General features: G+C 34.6%; 1 protein-coding gene across 1 annotated transcript in view; it reads right to left on the reverse strand.

Annotated features, from left to right (window-relative positions):
• Positions 1-688: 688 nt before the first annotated feature.
• Positions 689-24,624, reverse strand: part of LOC128238731 (tyrosine 3-monooxygenase-like) — a 40,079-nt gene continuing 16,143 nt past the window's right edge. The window contains exons 3-11 of the mRNA XM_052954927.1: positions 12,422-12,605; positions 11,604-11,692; positions 8,538-8,605; positions 7,450-7,500; positions 6,675-6,820; positions 5,646-5,781; positions 3,645-3,771; positions 3,123-3,352; positions 689-2,430 (exon numbers count right to left, since the gene is read on the reverse strand). Coding sequence (XP_052810887.1) covers positions 2,274-2,430; positions 3,123-3,352; positions 3,645-3,771; positions 5,646-5,781; positions 6,675-6,820; positions 7,450-7,500; positions 8,538-8,605; positions 11,604-11,692; positions 12,422-12,605 — 1,188 coding nt within the window. The 3' untranslated portion in view covers positions 689-2,273. The remainder of the gene's footprint in view (positions 2,431-3,122; positions 3,353-3,644; positions 3,772-5,645; positions 5,782-6,674; positions 6,821-7,449; positions 7,501-8,537; positions 8,606-11,603; positions 11,693-12,421; positions 12,606-24,624) is intronic.

The following is a 24,624-nucleotide window of genomic DNA, read 5'->3' on the forward strand; positions in this document are numbered from 1 at the left end:
TATTGGTTTTTAGTCCTTAAATACAATGCTTAAATGAATATAGTCGTATTGTATTATCACATATATGAATCTTTAATGACTTTTGCGTTTTAGTTCTATCGAAATTAGTTTTAAAAAACATATACCATATATCCATGAAAGAAGACCTAAAGAGATATTTTCATTCATACTTACATTCATAATAAAATTCCATAAATATAATTCCTCGATCTTCACTTTTGTCTTACTACCATTTTTATATTATTACTGATTCTGTTTAATGAAAAAAATATAATCCAAGAAAAAATAACTAAAAAATATAGGGCACGAAATAACCTTAGGTCGGGTACGAAATTACTATCTAAAGGGTACGAAATTACCAAAAATCGGTGGCGTACGAAATGGTCAGGGTACGAAATGACTATAAACCGTACATACATACACAGACTCCTGGGCCATGATTACGAACAGTCTCAAGTCTTGACAAGGACTCAACTGGCAAAACTGCAGATCCTCAGTTCATTGTAACTTTCCCTCTAGTTGAGTTTTGATGATGAACTTTGCTGAATTTTATATCATTCGAAATGATGCACTTATTCACATGGGCCTAAACTATGGTTCTATGTTATTTAATAAAAGTGCTTTTTCGAGTCTGATTCTAGACTTGGACTTTAAACTGTTCGTAATCATGCACCTTATTTAACAACTTCATGAGTTTATGTTTGAGACTCCAAACTTGAAACTGCACATTCTCATTCTATTGAACAATTGGTATGGGATAGAGCAATCATGGTTAAACTGGCCGTACATTTTGCAAAAAAAAAAACCTAAAAAAAACGTAATAGCGATAATTTTAACATTTTCTGTAAAAAATAACCATATTAAAGATAATTCATGACATTTGAAGAAACAATGTTTTTCTTAGTCTGTGTCCGATTCTTGGACTCAAGTCGTAAACGAATATCGGCCGAGTGATAGTCTTCAATATAATTTGTATCCTTATCCTAAGTCATGCCTCAGTGACTACATTCATTCCATTGACCAAATGATTATAAGTCCAATACAAAAACTCAGATTCTACTCTTAAATTTAAATTCGGTATCGAATAATGGCATGGACTGGAATTCAATATTGATCTAAGAACGATGTAGCTAATCGGATTACTTGTTATTAATAACTGGCCAATAGTGTGAATAAAGTCAGTGATGTGTGACCATGAGATATAGGTTGTATATTGAATACCAACCCAGATCTTGTTTCAATACATACAAACTTAATGCACCAAGAATTAAGTTAAAACAATTGTATTGATAATGTTCTGAAATATTACAAAAACAATTGGTAAATGCTAGTAACATCATGTAGTATGCTGGATTAGAATGTGGGTTAAAATCACAAACTGGTATAATGGCTTTTAGCTTATTTAATCTAAATGATAGGAATGAAAATGTATTTTGTTTAAAAAAGGAACTTCCCAGGGGCGGATCCAGAATTTGACGTAAGAGGGGCATAACAAAAGGGGGCGTTACCTTTTGACTTGCGCCCCTATCTCGGAACCGAAATGTATTCGGTTAAAAGTGTTTGCATGGGGGCTTGGGGTTTTCCCCCATGAAAAAATAACAATTTCTAGTCGGAAACGGTGCATTTTGGGCGTATTGTAATACTATTTTTTTCTCCTGTATTGAAATAATCTTGGTCGATTTGTGGTTGGGGGGGGTGCGCCCCTCTGGACCCGCTAGTGGTTGCGGCCTTTATAGTGGTAATATGGCTTTATACAGAGACTTGCCATTACCGAGGGCGCGTTTCATTAAGAATCGTATTAACAATAAGGTTTTAAAACAGTGCATACACATGTTGAAAAACTGTGTAAGATCAGTCTTTTTCATCAGTGGTTTGGTAATGATGAATCTAACTATAAATCTGCTGTACGCATAGCACCATCTCTCTGGTGTACGAGAATAGTTATAGGTTCGAAAACGCTTATAGGAATCTTGGTGATATGGCACCCATGCCCATGTTAAAATATATTTATATATAACCGTGTGTATTTAAGACAAATTATTAATGTATTCCAGTCTCAGTGTTATTTCTATAACTTTCTGCTTCAGTTTTCTACTCGTAGCTATATTGTTCCGTTAATAATTTTATTTTGAGATAATATATACATATCAACTTATTTATGGGAAAAATCGAAATGTTTGCTAAGTGAAAATATCCACTTAAGCAGTTTATTTTATACAGGCCCGATCAATATATTAGTGACGGCCCGATCTATATATAAGTGAGGGTCCGGTCTATATAGCGGCCATGGCCCGGGTCATCTGCTCTGTATCTTGGGCGATGTTGTCTGCAAGGGTTTTCAGGACGGCCTTGTCGTTTAATACCACTATGGAGTTGGTGTAGGGGTCATACCGAACTTCATACGGCCTCTTTATCTTCGCCGCGTAGTCCCTGGATGTAAGATTATATTAATATAGTTTGAAACAAGACAAGACAAGTAAAACAAAATATGAACATTTTTTAAATAAAGTAACACATAAGCAGGGGGGGGATTAAATATTTTTCTATACTCTTTTCGTGTGGGTAATTTCCATGGCCGAGTGGTCTTTTCTACTGTTTTTGTAATGAAAAGGCGGACCCCGTTCAATTCCGGTTTTCGCCAGAATATTTTTGAACGGAAAAGCATCTGGTACGTTTCAGAACCAATGAAACTGCCTCATTTATTATTCAAGATCAATGTATTTTCATAGCCAACTCGCTCACGGTATACAGCGCAGCATAGCGTTGGAGTGTATCAGAGTCATCCGGCTATGTTGACATATGTAATATTCTGTTGTACCCACGTTGTAAAGACATCCCCTTTGAATGCAAATGAACACGTGATTTCTCGTTTAAAAATATTCTCGCGAATCCGGAATGGAACCGGGTCCGCCTTTTCTATACAATGATATATTTAAGTGTAACATGCAAATTGAATGGAAGAGTTGTCTCCCCTGCCTCATGCATATTCATTAAATCGAGTCAACTGTCTTTTTTAAGTATAAGTATAACGGCTTTTAGTACCGTGGTTGCATATAACACCCCTTGCTTCAACTTACAATATCTATGAGAGGTCAAAAAAAAACGAAGAGAGTTTCTCTTACTTCATTTTCTTCATCATGTCATCGAAGGACTCTGCCACAAAGTAGAGCGGCTGGAGGTCCTCGTCCGTGTACGACTGCACAGCCGTCTTGTCTGGGTCGAAGGGGCGCTTTTCCGGCTTGTCTGAGAGCGCATGCTCCAGCTCCCCATACGACGACAGGATGCCGGCGCCGTACGCCTTATGTTCACCCTTCTGTTTGCAGATCCCGAACTCTATCGTGAACCAGTATAGCTGAAAAAAAATGCTTCTAATGTTAATTACCTTTACACAATTCACATATAGATATAGCTTACGAAAATGACGTCGTATAACAAAAATACTATTGTTTTAATTATCTAAAAGGGATACATAAATGTTGAAAACAATGATTCTTATGAAGGATGCCGAGTTTCATTTGGAAAGAAATGTGAATAAAACCTATTATAACCTTTATTAAAATGCCGTAATTTAAATTATTTTCTGGTGGTTAGTTCAAAATTGTATTTATTGCATCAGCAGTTTGATCGTGAATATGTGGCCTTACAGTGGCGAACTTTTCTATGTCGGAGTCTGAGGCTCCGAGGGACGCGAGCCCGAGGTTCTGGGAAAACTGTGCCACAATGGGGTCTGCCAGCATCGGCACGTGGCCTAGCAACTCGTGGATACAGTCCCTGTAACAAAGCATGACTTAGAGTACTTTGATTCGTAGACAAGATATTAAATGTAAGATTTGACTTACACACTGAAAAAGAGCCTGTTCTTTGTGCTTGGATTCGCACTGTAGATACAAATCATTACTAGAAAAAAGCATCCTTTCAGTGCTTTCAATTTATTATTGACGTGTGTGTATACAAGAAGTGTATCTAATCAATCGGAACACCTCAGCCTTTTCCTTCGGAAACAATATCCGACGTATATGGACGGTTTACAATGTCAGAATTATTTTCATTTAACTACGCTACAAGTAGATCGCGTAGTAATTTTACTTTAGCAGTTAAGCCTTAAGACTTTATTGTTCGGAATCATAATGATTTATGCGATAACACATTCCACTGGGATTCAACTTTAAACTTATATATAGAATTTACACGTTAAAACACTAGAATCAAGTCAAGGTTTTAAAGTTCATTTTACGAACTACTTTTTTTAGAAGTGACCAGCATACATCCGAGACTCGTTGTTTAGCGGAGATGGCCGAGGTGTTCCGATTGGCATTAAGTAAGAGTTGAATTTATAAAGAGTATTTATCGAAGTATTTATCGTATTAACTCAACTAAGTAGTGATCTCCCTTGACAAGCAAAAACGGGTCTATGCAACAACGAACGGAAACAAAATTGGATTTGTTTATACGTATGTATATACTATTTATTTCTACCCGAAAGTGATTTAACAATTGTAGGAATGAATAGTTATACGACAATAAAAACAACTGTAAATACTACGGGAATAAGCTTATTTGAAAGCAATAAGTTCATGTATATGCAGACATCACACATTGTACAGCAAGGGAAGTAACTGCAGTTTGCAGTTCGGTATTCAACATAACTGACTATTACACATGCAATTACAGAGTCATTCCCAATTCTTGATTGCACATGACAAATCTATTGAATATTTCAATGTTCACTGTAACTTGTAAATAACGCTTAGACAATGCTGCGCCATATTGTTTCAACATACAGTCAAACCCCGTTCGCTCGAACTCCCAGGGACTGGCGAAAATACCTTGAGCCTCAGAAAATTCGAGTAAAATGGGAACTTTTACCTTCAGTATAAAGAAATCGGTATTTTACATTTAGTTCGAGCCAATGAGAATTTCGAGCCAAGCGAATTCGAGCCAACGTGTTTCGACTGTAATTACTACAATATTTTTAAACATTTCATACTAGCCTGCCAGTAAAGACAGACATCACATCACCATTGCAATAATAATGGCAGCTATGTCAATCACTATCTGTAGCAAAACCAATACAAATCTGTATCTGTATTCAAATGCAAAAATAGTTCAAATAACTGCATCAGGCATAGCTTCAATCATAATCATATTTATTAGGGTGAAGAATCGCGTGACTAAAAGGGGTTCTCACATGGGTCAACACGGGCCACAACCGATGTAAACAAACTCCAGTTACGGTAATTTGTGTTGAATCATGTGAGAATGTCACGTAATTCCTCACCCTGTTTATACTAAGTCTCAAGTTTCTGAGTATTCTTTCAAAATACTAACTTCAATGACATCATTCTGAACTTAAATTCATTTCTCCCCAGTATAAACACAATACGTTTGTGTCATTTAATTCCATTTAAACTATAAACATCTGCTTATGTCTGGTTAATAAATGTTTCATAGTGCTTGTTTTTTTTCTAAAACATTCCATCGGACATTAATATCTTTTGAATGACAATTTGGTCATGAGTCTACCATTGACAAAGGCAATTATTTCCCGCCTAATTCATCACATTTAAATGTCTGAAAATATCTGTCTTGACATAACTGCAGATGCAAAAGACAATCTAATGGATGGTTGGTAATATGTGACTCACGGTTCTGGTGAGTGGTCAGGCTTGGAGGGGTGGCGGACGTACTGGGTGCACTGGAACACACGGAAGGCGAGGCTGGCCAGGAAGTCCCGGGCCGACAGCAGTCCGGACACCGGTCGCAGTTGGAAACCAGTCCGACCTGGAAGTTTAAAGGGGGTTGAACTTTAACTATGTTTTAAAGGAACAAGATTGTACTTCGTTTTCAACATTGTTCGTTTATTTCAAAATCTATGAGCATTGTAAAAATATATGAGGATTGTGAAAATATATTTTGGCAAACACATTACAAACAATGTAAATATCGTGAGAAACTCTGTTCCTTCTTGAACAAATAAACATAATACAATTATTTCGATTTGAGGCCATTAGTTTAGGGTATGAGAGTTAAGTCCCCTTCTCGTTCACAACGAACGAGTCCAGGTTCTTACCAAATGCGTTCAGCAACAGCACATTATTTCAGACAATACCTTCAAGTGAGAATCAGACGTCCTCTAACTAAGGAAACTAGTTCTGAGGGTGAAAATACTCCTTCCCAATACGGCTAAATAAGGTAATGAACACCATTCTCATTCATCAGAGGTTTGATCATGATAAATCTGGTACGCATAGCATCATCACTATGGTGTACGAGAATGCTGGACTCCTGATTGTGGACAACAAAAAACGACGACGACAAGGACACGGCATTATCAAAATTACGTTTGAGTAAGACTAGTATGTACTCTAGTTGAGGTATGGTAGTCTGAGAGAACACGAAGTTGTGCATCTCCAGCCAATTAAAGTAACTCAGATATTTAACACGCGCGTTCAACAAAAACAAGAACAACAACACCTACTACAACAACAACAAATTATGTCAGATATTATGTACAAGTAATTATGAGATGAGCTCTAGTTGAAATATTGCGTTCTAAAAGAACACTTCCCCCTTCTACAGGTATGCTTCTCCAGCAGGTTTCTAGTGACACGCGTGCACCAACAGCAGCAGCAGCAGCAACAACAACAACAACAACAAATTATGCAAGACATTACGTTTAAGTAAGTTTGAGACGTCCTCTAGCTGAGGTATAGCGTTCTGAGAGTACAGTCCTTCCTTCTCAAGTAGATTGAACGAGTTCTGGTACTCTTGACACGCGTACTTGGGCATCAGCTTCTTCAGACGATCGTACACGTGACCCCTGGATGAACGATAATCCGGATGAAAAATTCGGATATGTTGTTTTTCAAATATTGCATTTGTTCCCTTACAATAAGCTCAATTTGCAATATACGGGTTTTCTTTCTATTTTTTAACAAGGACTTAATTAGAACTGTTAAGATTAAGTTGCATTAGCATTATTGAATGATATTCGGTTTTATTAACATGGTGGACTTGAAATGTTCATCATTCTAAGGATTACCGAAACTCGTTCAATAGTGCCACTAACTTGTTTTAAACTAAACCATGGTGGAAATTTACAGCATAATATTGTTTAGCATAAAGTAACTTATACACTGTTCTTTAAATAGAAAGCCGTGTTCTATTGCGCATTTCATTTTATTTCATCTGCTTATGTTTCTGTATTCCATAAGGTTTTGAATTTTTCTTTAATGAAAATAGATCTGTGTAAATTTTTACTGTTTCTGATAATATGTATATTTGTAAACTTGGGTAAAATAAAATGAACTCTTTAAGCTTGTATACTGTTATTGCACATATTTTAAAATGCATAAAGGATGTGTTCTAAGGCTTTCAAAACTAAATGTTTGACTGTTTAGCTCCACGGTAAATTACTGTAAAATACAAAAAAAAAAATATGGACATTACCATGCCTGAACCTCGGAGTCTGCATATTGCACCCTTGGAATCTGCTGACCACTGTAAGAAATAAGAAGAGATTTATACCATGCCTGCATCTCTTAGTCTGCACACTGCACCCGGGGAAACTGCTGATTACTGCAAGAAGAAGAGTTGTATATCATGCCTGCATCTCTGAGTCTGCATATTGCACCAGGGGAAATTGCTGGCCACCACAAGAAAGAAGACGAGTTTGATATCATGCCTGCATCTCTGAGTATGCATACTGCATATTGTCATCCTTCAAAAAATATTATCAACTGCGCCTCGTGTCGACAATATTCACCTCAGGTTGACAATTTGCACTGTCACCCTCAAGGCAATCGATATTTATATAGCATTGCATAAGTGTGTATGAAAAAAGAGAAAACCGGGCCCTGGATGCCGATATTGAGCTGTCGTCCGTGCTAAAAATCGCTTTAGTTTTCTGTATAAATTCATTTATATAATAAAACGCTTGTGATGTTATGTTCGGATATACAGCTCATAGTCTTCCCAAAGTGTTTTTCTCTTTAAACGCGCAAAACTTATAACAAATATAGCATTTATGGCCATGCCATCAATTCAAAACATTTATATATACTATACCAACATTTAACGGACAGAAACTGGACCGATTTTGATACACCTTATATCATCACGTCTTTTTTAATATTGCTTAGATATCCTGATTCAATTTATACATACAAACAAGCATATCCATATTAATTTCCATATCAAGTTCTGAACATACTACTGAATCGGAAAGATCGTGGTGTACCTTTGTATATTACAACGAAAAATTGACTGCAATGTTAGAAACGAAACAGATATTCATTGACAGTATATTTCTTTAAAAAAATCAATTTATATGTGGCTGGAAATGTAGACGGTAACATAATCAACATAATGCAAATGGGCGCATGGATCCCTCTTGCAATTTGTCGGAGGTACTCCGTCAAAGGTAGTCAAGGTAATCCATTTGATTATACAACCCTGTGCTGTTATGTATTCCAAATAGATGAACGACTACAAGAGTCATATAAATTGCGGTTGTAGTCAGGATAATAAATACTTACTATCTGTATTCAAAGGCAATGTCTGCGATTTGTTTGCGTCTCTTTCTGTACTCTTTGTCTGTAAACCCCTGCAATACAAATCTAACATGTAAATGGTATCAAATTTCATCTAAATGATATCAAACTTCATCTTAATGGTATCAAACTTCATCTAAATGATATCAAACTTGGTATCAAACTTAATCTAAATGATATCAAACTTCATCTAAATGGTATCAAAAGCCATCTAAATACTATCAAATTTCGTATCAAACTTCATCTAAATTACATTAACAAACTTCATGTAATTGCTATCCTACTTTACCTAAATGGCACCAGACTTCATCTTATTGCGTTCAAATATCATTTCATGGCAAAAGAAAGGTGTATGACATTTACTTAAATGTTCGTAATTAAAGTAATATTCTATTTAAACTACAACTATATTCAAGTCCCATTTATATAACTTTTTGAGGTGTACTTTATTCTAACTTCTGTGCTGAAACTGACATTGAGATTTTGAACTAATACGTTTTACAAATTATATCAACAAAGATATCAAACAAAAAATGCATTTTAAAATTTGCGCTAAATGATAGGTAAACATCCGAAGTAAATGGGGGGGGGGGCAAATTACACCAATTCGGAGGTTTTGAAGCTGAATCGTTTGTTATGCCAGCAATAAGCTGAACATGCTGCATCTACTTTTCTATATTTTCAAAATGTAACCGCATTGTTTTTCCTAGTACACTGGTTATTGCCATTTTACCGAATACACGATGGTTACGTTAAACTAATTTTATTTTTCTTTGGGAAAATGAAACTTTTTTAACGTTGTTTAATGTTTCGTACACAAGTGGAGCTTTCTCGCCATACATCGTGTCAGCGGTCTTAAAGCACTAGAAATCAGTGTTATTTCGCGTGTAAATTGGGCAATTGTCTATAGAATGTATAGGGAATTTATTTAGTAGTCTGTGACCTGGATCACCGCGTATAAATCGATTAACACTCCAACAAAATGGAACAACGCTAATTAATCGGCTAACACCTAAACAATGAATGGAGCGCAAACTTAACAGCCTTCACGCAGATTAAAGGTCCGTTTTACAGTTTATTGCATACGTTTAATGATATGTCGCGAACCTGGATTAGGCATGTCGGATCGGACCAAATATGTCATGTCGGGAATCCAGCCCTGTCTGTGAAGGCGTGTCGGCACCGACACCCGATATTACCATGGGGAAAACAGGTTACTAATTGCGATTATGTGTTGTTTCCTCTTCCTAGGTAATTCGTTGCATCCAAGCAATATTCCAAACACAAATAAAATATTCATTAACTGGAGAATGCATCCCAAAAATCTCATCGAAAATTCAAAACTCCTGATACACGAATAAACGCAATACAACAGCAATTCGAACATAAAACGGTCGATTATGGCAACTCTGAAGTACGGCTCAACGACAGAAGTACGTAAATTAAACAACCATGTTTTCCATGAAAAAAGCGCTAACAACCTAGCAATTCACGAAATACATCAAGCTTTGCACGCATATGATGTCTTGATTTAAATAGATAAGATATCAAATGTGGGAATGGCTGCAATTGACTTCGTGAAGACGTCGTGACAAGTCGGTCTTGGAGCATTTCTCACGCATATCCGTTTTCCTTAAAAATATCTGCTATATTCCAAGTTCTTCAAATAGCTCTGGGACGGATACTCGTTAGTTTCTTGAGGAGAATTCTAGCGAACTAAATCATGTTCTATCTCAAGAAATGACTGTCATTTACGATACTAATTAACACGTTCTTAGGAAAACAAAATATTTGTTGTCAGACTTTTAACGTTCTATATTAAAAATTAAATTGTCATCAACATGACTAATACATTGAAAACTACAGGGACATTCCCAAACTACGCACAGGGTTGCTTTCCTAACGGTGCAGTAATCACTGCCATCATGCAAATCACGTGACCATAGTTAGTTAAAATATCATATCTGTAAAAATTGTGAATTACACAATTGTATCTTTATTGTTTTTGTATTTAAACCTCAGTGCATTTTGAATAATTGAAAATGATAAAAGGGAGAAGAAAAGACATTTAAAACAAGTGTTTATACATGTAACTGAAATCCAGCAATACTCGCTAACTCAGAGATATATTTTCCTTGTCAGGGGAGATCACTGTGTTGGAGATTGGTACAAGCCAGGTAGAAAGATAATTACGATAGCCCTGTTCACATGCACAATGTCGACACACAACGTACAAAACACAAAGAACATACAACATACAAAACACCACCCTCTAACCACACATGTATTTAAATATTATTATTGGCATAAGTTGGGAAACAGCCTTATGACGGTCAGTGAAACAGGATTTTCATTTTCACAACAGTTCTATGAGTACCCTGCCCCCACTTGCCCTATCATCTAAAAATTGTTTGCATTGTGTCTTGCGTTTATGCTGTATGAATGCAGTAGGTCACGCGAGCAAATTCCATGAAGTGCGCTAGCGCTTCTTGGTTATTTGATCGCTTGCCCTAATGCGTTCATACAGCATGAACGCAACAGAAAATGCCGTCAATACTTATATTTACATTTTCATTATGGTTAAATATTATCAGTACCTTCTGAAATTGAGTAATTGGTCTTAAGAAATGTTCAACAACAAATGTTTGTATAATAGAATACCTTGGTTGAATGACGACGCGCTATATTGAAATAAACAATGACGTCATAACCCCTTGCGTGTTATACAATATGAACATCAAGTTTTATCTAATTATAGGACTAGGCGATTGCAAGTATTTATTTATAATTGCAAACCTACATTATAATCAAAGTCTTGCTCTGGCTCAAACTTGGTGACACAATAAAAACACAAATACTTACCGGATGGTCGCTATCCAGCTCAGGCTCAAACTTTGTGACGCAACAAAACATACAAATACTTACCGGATGGTCGCAGCCCAGCTCTGGCTCAAACTTGGTGACGCAATTAAACATACCAATCCTTACCTGATGGTCGCTGTCCGGCTCTGGCTAAAACTTGGTGACGCAATAAAACACAACAATACTTACCGGATGGTCGCAGTCCAGCTCTGGCTCAAACTTGGTGACGATGTGTGTACAGTTGTCTAGGTCGGATATGTGCCGCGGAAACCACATCTCTTTTGAAAAAAGCAGAAAAGAACAATTTATATTTGCAAAGTACATATACAGGTACTTTTGGTCACAGCTACGTCAAACCTAGACATCACGACAGTATGCATGTTCATTAGAACTGGTGCATGTGTAGACATTACATAAACTGCTACTGGTCAGTTTATACCAATTTGAATTAAAACGGAAGCTGATTGTAATGGCGTTTATTTTGAAAGAGTATGAAACAACAAATGTATTTGTTTTCTTCTATATTATGCAATATAAGAATGAGAAAAAAATATATATTTCTGATTCTACTGTGAACATACACAAACGTTTGGCAAGCTTGAGATCAGCTTTTCAAACATACACGAAATATTCGTTTTAAGCATATAAAATGCTTGATTCGAAGAACTGAATAGTAACAGATGCGGGTACAAGGTTCGACGTTAGAGGGGGCGTAACTTAGAGGCCTAACCTTTTGAATTGCGCCCCTCCCTCAGAACCGAAATTTATTTGGTTGGAAGTGTTCGCAGGGGGGCATGGGGGTACTCCACCAAGACAATTTTAACAATTTCCAGTCCTAAATGATGCATTATGGGCGTATTTATATTACTGTTTTCTCTTATTTTGACATGATAAGTAAACTATTTTAGGGAAGGGCGCGTCGGATGCGCCCCCCCCCCCCTCCACCTGGATCCACTATTGAGTAATATACGAGAAATGACCTTCATGAACATATGACAGGTTTATACCTTGTCTGCTGACGAGTCTCTCATTCTGGCACCAAATGTCTGCGATAGTGTTGTTCTGACGTATCGTGTTCATAACGGCCGTCACCGTGTCCTTGTTACCCGTGCACTGGATTAGGACGTCGTGCTTACATCCAACTTTTTCTGCCTTTCGGGACTCAATATGGTCGATGGCAACTTTGGACGTCTGTAATGGAGGGCGAATGAATATAATTATAATTAGATTTCGGGTGAAGCGCCAGGGAGCCGTTTTATTAAGAAATATTAATTATGATTTTATCGTTACTTTTACGATCTCGTAACTTGGAAGTTTACGATAAAACTTGCGACCGTTTCAGAAAGCGGTACCCAAGCGGTGCGTTCATAACGATTTTCTTTCGGTTAAATGGAAAGTAAACTTGTTGACTGTCGGTTTGTTTACTTCCGGTTTGTCGTCTGCAAGACTTCTAGCCAGTCAGTATCTCAACTGTCAGTTTATGATGTGTAGGTTTTTTTTAGCCAGGTTTTAAAAAGGTGTTGCAGGAAAGGGTCAGGGTGATGTGAGACAAAAGGACACACTGTATCGAGCAGCGACTATTTAAAGCATTACGAATTTCATTGAAAATACTAGAAACTGTGGCTATTTGAAGTACTTATAGGTTTCAACCTAAAAATATCTCAAGTGAATTTGAATTCACAGTCATATTTTAATAAACAAACTTGAGATTTTTATTCATCAGGAGAGAACGTTTAAGTATTTTCTATCAAAGCTTTTTTTCTATATTAGAGCATAACTTTTAAAACAAAACAGCACAGTCAACATTTCACTATGATAAAATAACGTCTTCATTTATTTGTGAAAATAAAATCACGAATCGCTTAGGGTTTGCTGTTCATCTTTTAATTAATTTCTTTAATGATACAATTTTACAACTCATTTAGAAGTTGCATACTGCAGAGACAAAGACAATTGTTTTCAATTTGCAGTCGTTAAATATAGAATTACAGAAACGGAATCTGTTGTGGTTAGTGTTATATTTGCGACGCAAAGTGTGCTTTGCTTCTGCTTCAGGCGGTAAAGGGAAGTAACGTATGTATTGTATCTGACAGTTTTAGTGGAAAACGCTTTTAATCAAAGCGGTATGCACTGATGTTTCATTTAACACGATAATGGTTGAATAAAAAGAACGCTTGACATTTACATGGAAATCGAAAGGAATATGGCGAAATAAAAGAGACCGCTATGTACGGAATCAAATAAGGACCATTGCGATCCCGCCCCGGGCCTTTTGAAGATGTCCAAGGAAAGAACTGCGATATTTTTTTGCTTAAAGGCCTAGTTTAAGCCCTCTATAAGTAACCCCCCCCCCCCCAAAAAAAAAATCAATAAATAAATAAAAAAAATAAAAAAATCCGTGTATTTGTACACAACCTCTGTTAATTGAACTTAATCTTATTGCCTAATTGTCTTATCAGATCTCCAATCTAAGTATCCTGCTGTGCATTTTTCTATGTTTCATTCAAATGGCCCTGAGACCATAAACGAATACACAGGAAATTGGCCCCTACTGTGCCAGTAAAAGGAGATGCACAGCAGGGGATTATCATGCCAGACATTCCTTAAACTAGGCCTTTAAAAATCGTATCATTTTGTACTGTATTTGAATAGTTAAACCTCTAGGTATTCAATGAGAAAGATGCACCGATGGAACAATAAAAAAAAGCGGGGTTTTGTTTTCTCAAGACAGACTTACTTAAAAAGACAAACCGCAGTATGTGCCAAATCTCGCACCTTTGTATATTGAATTTCAACTGTAAACACAATAATTATCGATACAAAGTACTACAAATGTGAAAAATCCGAAAATATAACTAACAAAAGTCTTGTTTTCTTGGATATTTTCATCAGTCGCGATGGCCCAAATGGGATTCTGTAGCTGTGCATAATTATAATAGTGTTAACAATTCCGACATCAAATTTAAATCATTGGGCAAACTCATTACGGTTGATTTAAAATATGCATATGTTTCGCTTTCCTCATTTAAATATTTGATTCATTAAATGTTGCCGATAAATGGTGAATTGATGTTTGCATATTATTCCATTCATAATTTTCACTAATTCCCTGCTTATTGTTAAAACGTATTCACCAGGATGCATTTTATACTAGGTTTATAACTAGGTTTTCACTAAAGATTGTATAATTTTAGTCTCTAATTCCAACGCCACTAAACAATGTAAAAGCTTGAATCATTTTCCTCTTCCTTTGACATGTGTTATTGAATTTCATTAAATCAAATTGATATTCATGAAATCATTGCAAACAATATTTTCAATAATTAGATATGCATTAACCATGCGTTATACATATGGAAGAGTACGTTGTTGTTGTTTTTTTGCTTTTATTCGCCCGCAAACATACGACATTTTTGCTTTTATTTGTCCACAAACATACGGCATTTTTTACTTATACTCGTCCATAAACATACGGTATTTTTGCTTTTACTCGTCCGCACACATACGGCATTTTTGCTTTTACTCGTCCGCAAACATACGACATTTTTGCTTTTATTTGTCCACAAACATACGGCATTTTTTACTTATACTCGTCTATAAACATACGGTATTTTTGCTTTTACTCGTCCGCAAACATACGACATTTTTGCTTTTACTCGTCCCCAAACATACGGCATTTTTGCTTTTATTTGTCCACAAACATACGGCATTTTTTACTTATACTCGTCCATAAACATACGGTATTTTTGGTTTTACTCGTCCGCAAACATACGACATTTTTGCTTTTACTCCTTCACAAACATACGGCCTTTTTGCTTTTACTCGGCCATCCCAAACCATATTCAACAATGCTCGCGACGTTTCAATACGTTGACTCTGATAGCAATTAACAGGATCAATAATGCTGAAGTTTTTAACTCTATTAAGTTTGGATATCAATGGGTACAAAAATTCGTTTATCAAATCAGGCTATCCCCTTATATATCAACACTGGATTCGGTGTGTTGTTGCTGCTGTTGTCGTTGATGTTGTTTTTGTTGTTGTTGTTGTTGTTGTTGCTGCTGCTGCTGCTGCTGCTGTTTTATTTTCGAAGAGAAAAGCAATATAGAAGCTACGTCCCCATTGTGAGTTCCGGTATAGCAAGAAGCAAATTGCTGACAGACAGACTTGAGTTGAAAAAAATACATCCGAACCGGATCAAAACTAAGAAAAAAAGTGAAAAGGCGCCAAATAAAGAAGGGCGGAAACATGAACCTACTGCAATGAGAAAGAGTTCCCTCCCTTAATAATTATTAAATTTCCCCAAGAATTGTGAAATAACGATGCATACACTGAGACTTATATTAAACTTTGAGGAGTATCAATGGTTATCATTTATTGTCGTGTGTGAATTACACAGGATTGCTAAAGCTATGTTGAAGTACAGACGTCTGAGCATTGTCTCACTACTGTATAGTAAAATGTTTTATGGTGGCAATATCCCCTCGTTAGTGTTTCAAAAACAGATAAATAAAATGCTGAGAACAGCTTAGCCTAAAGGTCAAATGTTGTCTTTTGGTTGTAAGACGTATAAATTGCTTTCAGGTACATATTCTGGCACAATATGTGACAATAAACACAGCCAATACCACATCTCTTGTCTAATGGTGGAAAAAAGTATAAATTCCTTTAAGGTACACATTCTGGCATAATATATGGCAATAAACGCAGCCAATACCACATCTCTTGTCTAATGGTGGAAAAAGGTATAAATTCCTTTAATGTACACATTCTGGCATAATATATGGCAATAAACGCAGACAATGACACTTCTCTTGTCTAATGGTGTAAAAAATTATGAACTGCGTTAAGGTACATATTCTGGCACAAAATCTGGCAATAAACGCAGACAGTGCCATTTCTGTCTCTTTCAAAGTCAACAGCTGTTTGAACGGCATGTCACTCCTTTTCACATTTTACACTATAATTGAGAAAAGTTATTCAACTTATTTCCATTTCAAGATAAATTTTAACCATGTTCATGAAGACTTTAAGATCCTTAAAATATTAATTCATGAAATTTCGAATTTGGATGTTGGTCTTTAGGTCACGGTGTCAAAATAAGTCAAATATCGGACAAACACGTTCTAAAATAGGTCACACACGACCACGATTATATACGAGTGCTCCGTACAGTTGCTTATGTGCTATGTTCCTTGTACTTTTACATTTGTTATTTGTCAATATTGTTTGTTTGCTGTTTTTTTGTATGTAGATAGCACCAACATAGTTTTATTGAGAAACAGTGTTTTCTGTTTTTTCTTATAAAAGATTTGTTTGAAAATACAGAAGTCCACGAACTTTACGGATAACCCTCGTATAAAAAAAAACAATGAACAGTTTACACAAGTGAATGACATAATGCAAGAAACTGGATTATTCTGCTTTTGTTATGCATTACAATTGTAACATCCCATATGACTGGCGTAAAACCTCTCAACTAATTTCTTTAATTGATACGCGATTAACAATATCAACAAATTTCAATATTCCATTTGCTACAACAATTCTTTGCGTTTGTTTCATTTTTTTTCTGACGGTTTTAGTGGAAAACGCTTTAATTCAAGGCAGTTTGCACTTATTTTTCTTAACACCAATTGTTGTACGTTTCCGTACGCTAATTGCTAAATGCTAAAATGAAACGAATAAATAACAGTCACACTTAGGACAAATGCGACACGGAGAAATCAAAGAGATACACCAGCATGTAAATTTGTTAAGGGATTCCGGCAATTGGAAATTATTCTAATATTCATTGTATTAAAGTTGGTTCCTCCCGCTTTATTTTTTTATGTTATTGCATATTTAATTGTGTTTGTTTTGATTTTTTTCATTCACATGTAAATAGCTGATGCCGTTAAACAAATATTTGCATGTTATTCCATAAATCATACCGGTTCTTTTCATTTTAGTTCATCGATTTGAATTCCAATACACCACTCAGTAATTAAAGTTTAAAACATTATTTCATAGAAAAAAATATTGACAAACAGGTTCACAATTGACGCAAATAAATAATTTAGTGATTTAACTTGCTATTTCTATACCATGAAAAACGCTCATTTATTTGTAATTATACTCGTTTAAAACCACAATTGAAGATAAAAAAAATCAACTCAAAAATATGACGATAAAAAAGGATATCAAATATAGATTAATTTAAAATAAAAGGATACTCATGGCTTTGCAATGATTTATATTTTCGTAATAACTGCATTTTATTCTTCGTACAGAGAACAAACAAATAGAACTTAAGAATGCTCTAACGACCTGTCAATTTTGCAGTCGTACGTTGCATTTTTTTATAATGCCCATGTTCCCATGGTGATGAGGAAATAAGGACGTGGCAAGTAAGGACGGATTGGGCTGACATATAAGGTTTATGGACATTGGTTCTGTTAACATGTTTTAATAGTTCCCCAGTGGTCATTAATCTTTGTTTCTCGTGATATCAATAGGTACGAAATGCGTTCATCAAATCCATATCAACAGTTTTTCAAAAAAGAAACGGTATTTAGGGACTGAATTCTCTATATGACTTCCTATTCAGCGTGAAGATATAGCGGACGGACAAAAGTGAATCAGAGATAATCGGCGGCTATATTGAAGAATAGTTTGTGATTCAACATGATGTCCTTAGTTTCTATAGTGTCAGAAGAACTCATTTATTGTCGTCTGTGAATAATTCAGGATTGGCAAAGCATTGTTGCAACAAATACATCTGAGGAATTCCCTTAGAAATCACACCGTAGGTACAAGTTTTATAGTGGCAATATTTCCAGATTGTTCCAGGATTTCTCATACAAGATCATAATAATGCTGAGAATGAGCGTACTAAAGTTCGAGTGTTGTATGATGGTGCCTTGGTGGTAAGGAGTATGAAATGCTTTTAAATAACATGGAATGGCACAATATGTGGTAATAAACGCATACATTGTCACTTCCATTAAGTTCAATGATAACAGCATAATGAACGGAATGCCACACTTTTACAGTATTGATTCATGAAACATCAAAATTGGATCACGATTTCGTCCACGCTGTAAGAATATATAAAATGTTGTAGGAGTCCTTCTTTAATTAATGTTAAGTACACGGCATGAATATATATTAAACAAACCTCTTTCAATTAGTTTCGTTAACTGATTCGAAATTAATATATTCTATGAAGTCAAAATTTTCATCTGTGGGAAAAATAGTTTGTGTTTATTTCGGTATTTTTAGGCAATATCATAAACTCGCGGACCTGACAGTTTTAGTAGAAAACGCTTTTATTCAAAGATTTATGCACTAATGTTTTATTTCACACTTATGCTTATCCGTTCCCATACTCTAATGGTTAAAAGAAGATAATAAATAACTGTCACTTTGAAAAACAAAAGAACACGAAAAAATAAAAGAGAGAATCTGCATATATAAGTTCGGTACGAGATTCCGGATAATGGAACCCATTTTTATATTCACTATATTGAAGTTGGTTCTCGCCGCTTGAATGAATTGTGTTTATGTAATGGAATTACCAATTATGTTCATTTTACCTTTTCAATCACATGTATGTAGTTGATACAGGTTAAAACAAATATTTGAATAGAATACTATACTGTAAAGCAGACCGGTTCTATGCATTTGAGTTCATTCGTCCAAATTCCAATACATCACTTTATATTTAAAGTTCTTAAGGCATTCTCATTCAGAATAAAAAAAATAACGACAACTGACGAAATTGAATAATAGAGTATTTTATGTTGCATTAACTATACGATGAAAAGCGCGTATTTATTTGTAATTACACTCAACACCACCACCACTAACAGCAACGGTGACCTTTATTTGATATAATGGATATTTTTATATTGCAACAGTCAGGATAAAAGTAGCAGATTACATTGTGAGGGATCAAATTGTTTTTTAGAAACACCATGATTTTCAAAACAATATAATAGTATATTAACACAAGTTTAGTCAACGCGGAGAGTTATAAGTGGTACAGTTAATGAATAATTGAACAATCAAATTAAATATCGAGGACAGCGATATATAATATACACAGCAAATTAATTCTAACATTAGGATTTTCACAATACCGAAAAAAATACCGTTGTTTTAAACATGTTATATTATAAGTGGGTGGTAATGAAATCCAACTTCTGGTATTCCATTTACAACAATAAAAAGCACATCAAAACAAGAAATGTCGAATACGAAAGAGGTGACAATTTTCTTATTTCAATACCTTCACCTTTTGAAAATTATTAATCATACTTTCTCGAAACCACACTTTAAAAATACTATTAAAATGAACTTATTCAAATCTGAATATGTCCACCTGCGATAACTGTTTCAATTTGATCTTAAAGCTGCACTCTCACAGATTGAACGTTTTGTCAACCTTTTTATTGTTTGTATTGGAACGAGCCAATTTATGCGAACTTGCATGGAAACCAGAGATATAAGACTGCTGACAAAAGATCAGATCGCAGATTTTCATATTTAAGTTCAAAAATTTATGTTTTATGCATTTTTCCTAAACCGTTAGTAACGCTTTTAGCCATAAAACATTATTTTTCGAATGGAAATATGAAAATCTGCGACCTGATCTTTTGTCAGCAGTCTAATATTACTCGTTTGCATATATTTACATTGGCTCTTTCCAAGACAAAGAAATAAAAAAAGTTGTCAAAACGGTAAATCTGTCAGAGTGCAGCTTTAAAAATGGTGTAAAATATAGATTAAGTTAAATTTGAAGGAAACTCATAGCTTGGTAATGGTATATGTATTTGAATGAACTGCAATTGGATGTCCGCACTGGGAGCAAATAATGGAAATAAAATATGCTCTTACAAGCTGTCAACTTTGCAGTCGTACGACGCGTTTTTCATTTTAGGAAACCTATTTAATAAATGTTATGAGGACGCTGGACTATGGTTCTGTTCTAACATTAAATGATAAGTTCTTCTCATGTTGTTAATCATTGCTCTTCGTGATATCAAAGGGAACAAAACTCTTTCATCCAATCAACCTCTCCTTTTTCATATCAAAGGTTTTTCAAAAAGAAACAGAACATAGAGATTACGTTTTCTATGTGACTTCCGGTTTAACGAGCAGAAATTGCGGACGGACAGAAGTGATTTAGCGATAATCGATGGCTAAATTGAGAAAGGTTTGTGATCCAACATGATGTCCTTAGTGAACAAGTAAGTTAACATCAGTACTTTTTTCTTGTCGTCTGCGAATTTTCAGGATTGCAACAGATACATCGAACAATTTTCCTTTGAAATCAATCGTTGTATATATATATATATATATATATATATATATATATATATATATATATATATATATATATATATATATATATATATATATATATATATATATATATATGTATGTATGTGTGTGTGTGTGTGTGTGTGTGTGTGTGTGTGTGTGTGTGTGTGTGTGTTTTATAGCGGCAATATTCCCTTTTTTGCATTTTTAAAACAGTTATATGCAATTAGAATGTAGAGAATGAGCTTTCATTGAAGCTTGAGTGTTGCCTAATGATGATAAGTAGTGTAAAATGGTTTAATAACAAAACAGTTCATTTCGATTTATGCAACAGAGCATCTCGTCAAACAATTACAAATGTATATACAGTAAAACAAAATATCCATCCATGTCAATTTGCCATTATATATATATATATATATATTAATAACAAACAACTGATACAAAAGCTGTATAGTTAATTCATTAGATATATTTTGGAAATGCGAGTGGTTAATTGCTCTAACCATGGTTATACGATTGAAACTTATACACTTTTATGAAATAATAAGTTTCTTCTATTATTTGCCTGTATCATAAATTTACATACAATTGTTAGTAAGTTAATTCTTTTTAATAAAAAAAAAATCGGAGGTCGTCGAAACAACTACATCTTATGACAAAATGATATTCATCCTCAATTTCTTGTACATCGCATAATATACATAATATTTCTTTCATAGTTAGTCTATTTTGGCCGTCCCTACCACTTTCAATACGTAACTTGAGCGCTGATCCGTGTTATTGAGTAAGGGAGTTTCAATCGTTTCTGTTATATAAAATATTAAAATGACACTCTTATTCAAAATCAGAACCTAAACATCAAATTTGACTGGTAAACCATTAACTACTTACTAAATAATGTATGTATGGAAAATATTAATTTCTGATAACAAGATTATAACCGTGTATTTAATAGCAGAAAGGAAACTATTAGATGAATGCTAACAGATTTACTGTGATCTACTTCAGTCTCATAATGTAGAAATACCGTGTTTTTGCTCATTTATTTCAAATTCAACTCGGTATCCTCAACAAGAACCATTGTTTTCGACATTTCACCACCATGTTTGGAATGTTAAAACAATATTATTAATTGTGGTAAATGTTATCTGGGAGTAGAAGAGCATCTTTAAGATATTCAGCCATACAAACGTCCAATGCAAAACCAATATATGATATCAAGTTCCGGACTGTTGAATATATCAGCACGCTATGTACTTCACAAACAATATATTTAACGCTTTGCACAAGTAAATTAAATACATGTAATGCTAGCAAAAGAACACCTGATACTTAAGCATTTGTATTGCATTACATAATACCACGTCCCGTATGATTTGCATATCATATATTCCAGGAAACCTGTCAACTAATGTATTTAATAGATACGTGATCAACAATATCAATTCAGTTGAATTATCCATATGCGCCAAAATAAATGAGCATTTGTTTCAGAATATTACAGGCACCATTATAATGATGTGTACCTGACAAGTTTAGTGGAAAACCCTTTATTCAGAGCAGTATGCATTTATGTTTTATTAATCGTCAATTTTTGCCTGTTTCCGTACGCAAATTGTTAAATGAAAATATAAAAAAAAAAACAGTCACCATGACAGTGAAACGACTAGGATAAATAAAAGAGCGATATCAGCATGTATATTCATGAGCGATTCCGGCATTTGAAATCATTTTGATATTCATTGTATTAGAGTGGGTTCTTCCCGCTTGAATATTCTCTACTTAGGTGAATGCATACGTAATTGCCTTCATTTTACTTCTCTATTCTCAGGTATATAACTGATACTGGTGAAAACAAATATTTCCCTATTATTCCATAACGCAGGCCACATCAATGCAGTGTAATTCATTTCTTTCAAATTCCCACTCACCACTCAATAATTCAAGTACTTAAAACATCATCCTATAGAAACAAATAAACTAATTTGTCAAATGTGTTCATGATTATCTCAAATGAATAATAAAGTTTGTTGAACTTGCATTTTATAAACGATGAAAAATGCTTAGCTATATGAAATTATACTCGTTCAAAACCACAATTTAAAATTTATATTAAAATATACTTTTTTCAAATCTGATATATGTCGACCCATTGTAACTCTTATAATTAATTCAATCTTACAAAATGTTATAAAATATTGATTAAGTTAAAAAAGAAAGAAACTCATAGATTGGTAATGCTCTATTTATTCGATTAAACTGCATTTCGTTGTCCGTAGCAGAAGCATATAGCTTTAATTAAGTACATAACTGCTTTTATGACCTTTCAACTTTGCAGTCGTACGTACTTGAGGACTCTTCCTGCTAAAACAGATTTTGCTTCCATATATCAGAATACTTATCTATTTTGTAGATATCGTTGTGTTCTCATTTCAACTACCTCGTTTGCATGACAATACCTATGTTCCCATGATGATGGGATAATGCAGGCGCTTCCTGCTAGGACGGATTGTGTTGCCATAGATTACAATGCGTGCAGGATTTATGGACTCTGATTCTCATGGTGTTAATCGTTGCTCTTCGTGATATAAATGGGTACAAACCCCGTTTATCCAATCAACTTAACTTATATCATACCAACGGTTTTTCAAACAAAAATCGGAATAAAGAGACTAAGTTCTCTAAGTGACTTCCGGTTTAGCGACTAGAACTTGCGGACTAGAGATAATCGATTGCTAAATTAAAAATAGTCTGTGATCCGACATGATGACCTTAGTTAACGGTAGTCAGAAGCACTCATTTCTTGTCGTCTGTGAACAATTCAGAATCGGCAAAGTATTGTTGCAACAAATAGTGAAATACATCTGAGGAATTCCCTTAGAAATCGCGCCATAGTTTCATGTGATATAGTTAAAATCTTTTAAGGAAAGAGTTTCACAATCAAGATAATAAAAATTTAGAGAATGAGCTTACACTAAAGTTCGAGTGTTGTCTAATGGTGGTAAGAAGTATAGAATGCTTTTAAGTAACATGGTCTGGCACAATATGTGGCAATAAACGCAGACATTGTTACATCCATTAGGTTCAATGTTGACAGCATAATGAACGGTTTAACACACCTTGAAATGCGGCATTGATTCTTGAAATCTCGAATATAGATCACGATTTCGTCCACGCTACAAAGATATAAAATATTGTAGAAGTCCTTTTTAATTAATATTAAGTATACGGGATCATTATATATTAAACAAACCTCTTTCAATTATTTGCGTTGATATGTGCACCTAACAAGTTAAGTGGAAAACGCTTTATTCGAAGCGGAATGCATTTATGTTTCATTCAACGTCAATTGTTGCCTGTTTCCGTACGCTAATTGTTAAATGAAAATATAAAGCAGAACAGTTACCATGACAGTGAAACGAATATAAGGAGAAATAAAAGAGCGACATCAGCATGTACATTCGGTAAGCGATTCCGGCATTGGACTCATTTTGATATTCGTTATTCAAGAGTTGGTTCTTCACGCTTGAATATGTTTAACTAAGGTTAATGCAAACGTAATTTGCATTTTACTTCTTCACTCTTCGGTTTATAACTTATTCTGGTTGAAACAAATATTTCCCTATTATTCCATAACGCAGACCAATTCTAAGCAGTGTAATTTCTGTCAAATTCACACTCACCACTCAATATTTAAATACTTAAAACATTATACCTCAGAAAAAAAACTCAATTACTAAACGGGTTCATGTCAGAGTGCTGCGAATGAAAATACAGTATATTTAACGTTTATTTTATGTAAGATGAAAATCGCTAACCTCTATGTAATAATACTTGTTGGAAACCAAAATTTACAATTTCTTTTAAAATATCGTATATAATCGTATTCTATATATCAGAA

This window comes from Mya arenaria, chromosome 6 (assembly GCF_026914265.1).
Source record: "Mya arenaria isolate MELC-2E11 chromosome 6, ASM2691426v1".
Classification (NCBI taxonomy): Eukaryota; Metazoa; Mollusca; class Bivalvia; order Myida; family Myidae; genus Mya; species Mya arenaria.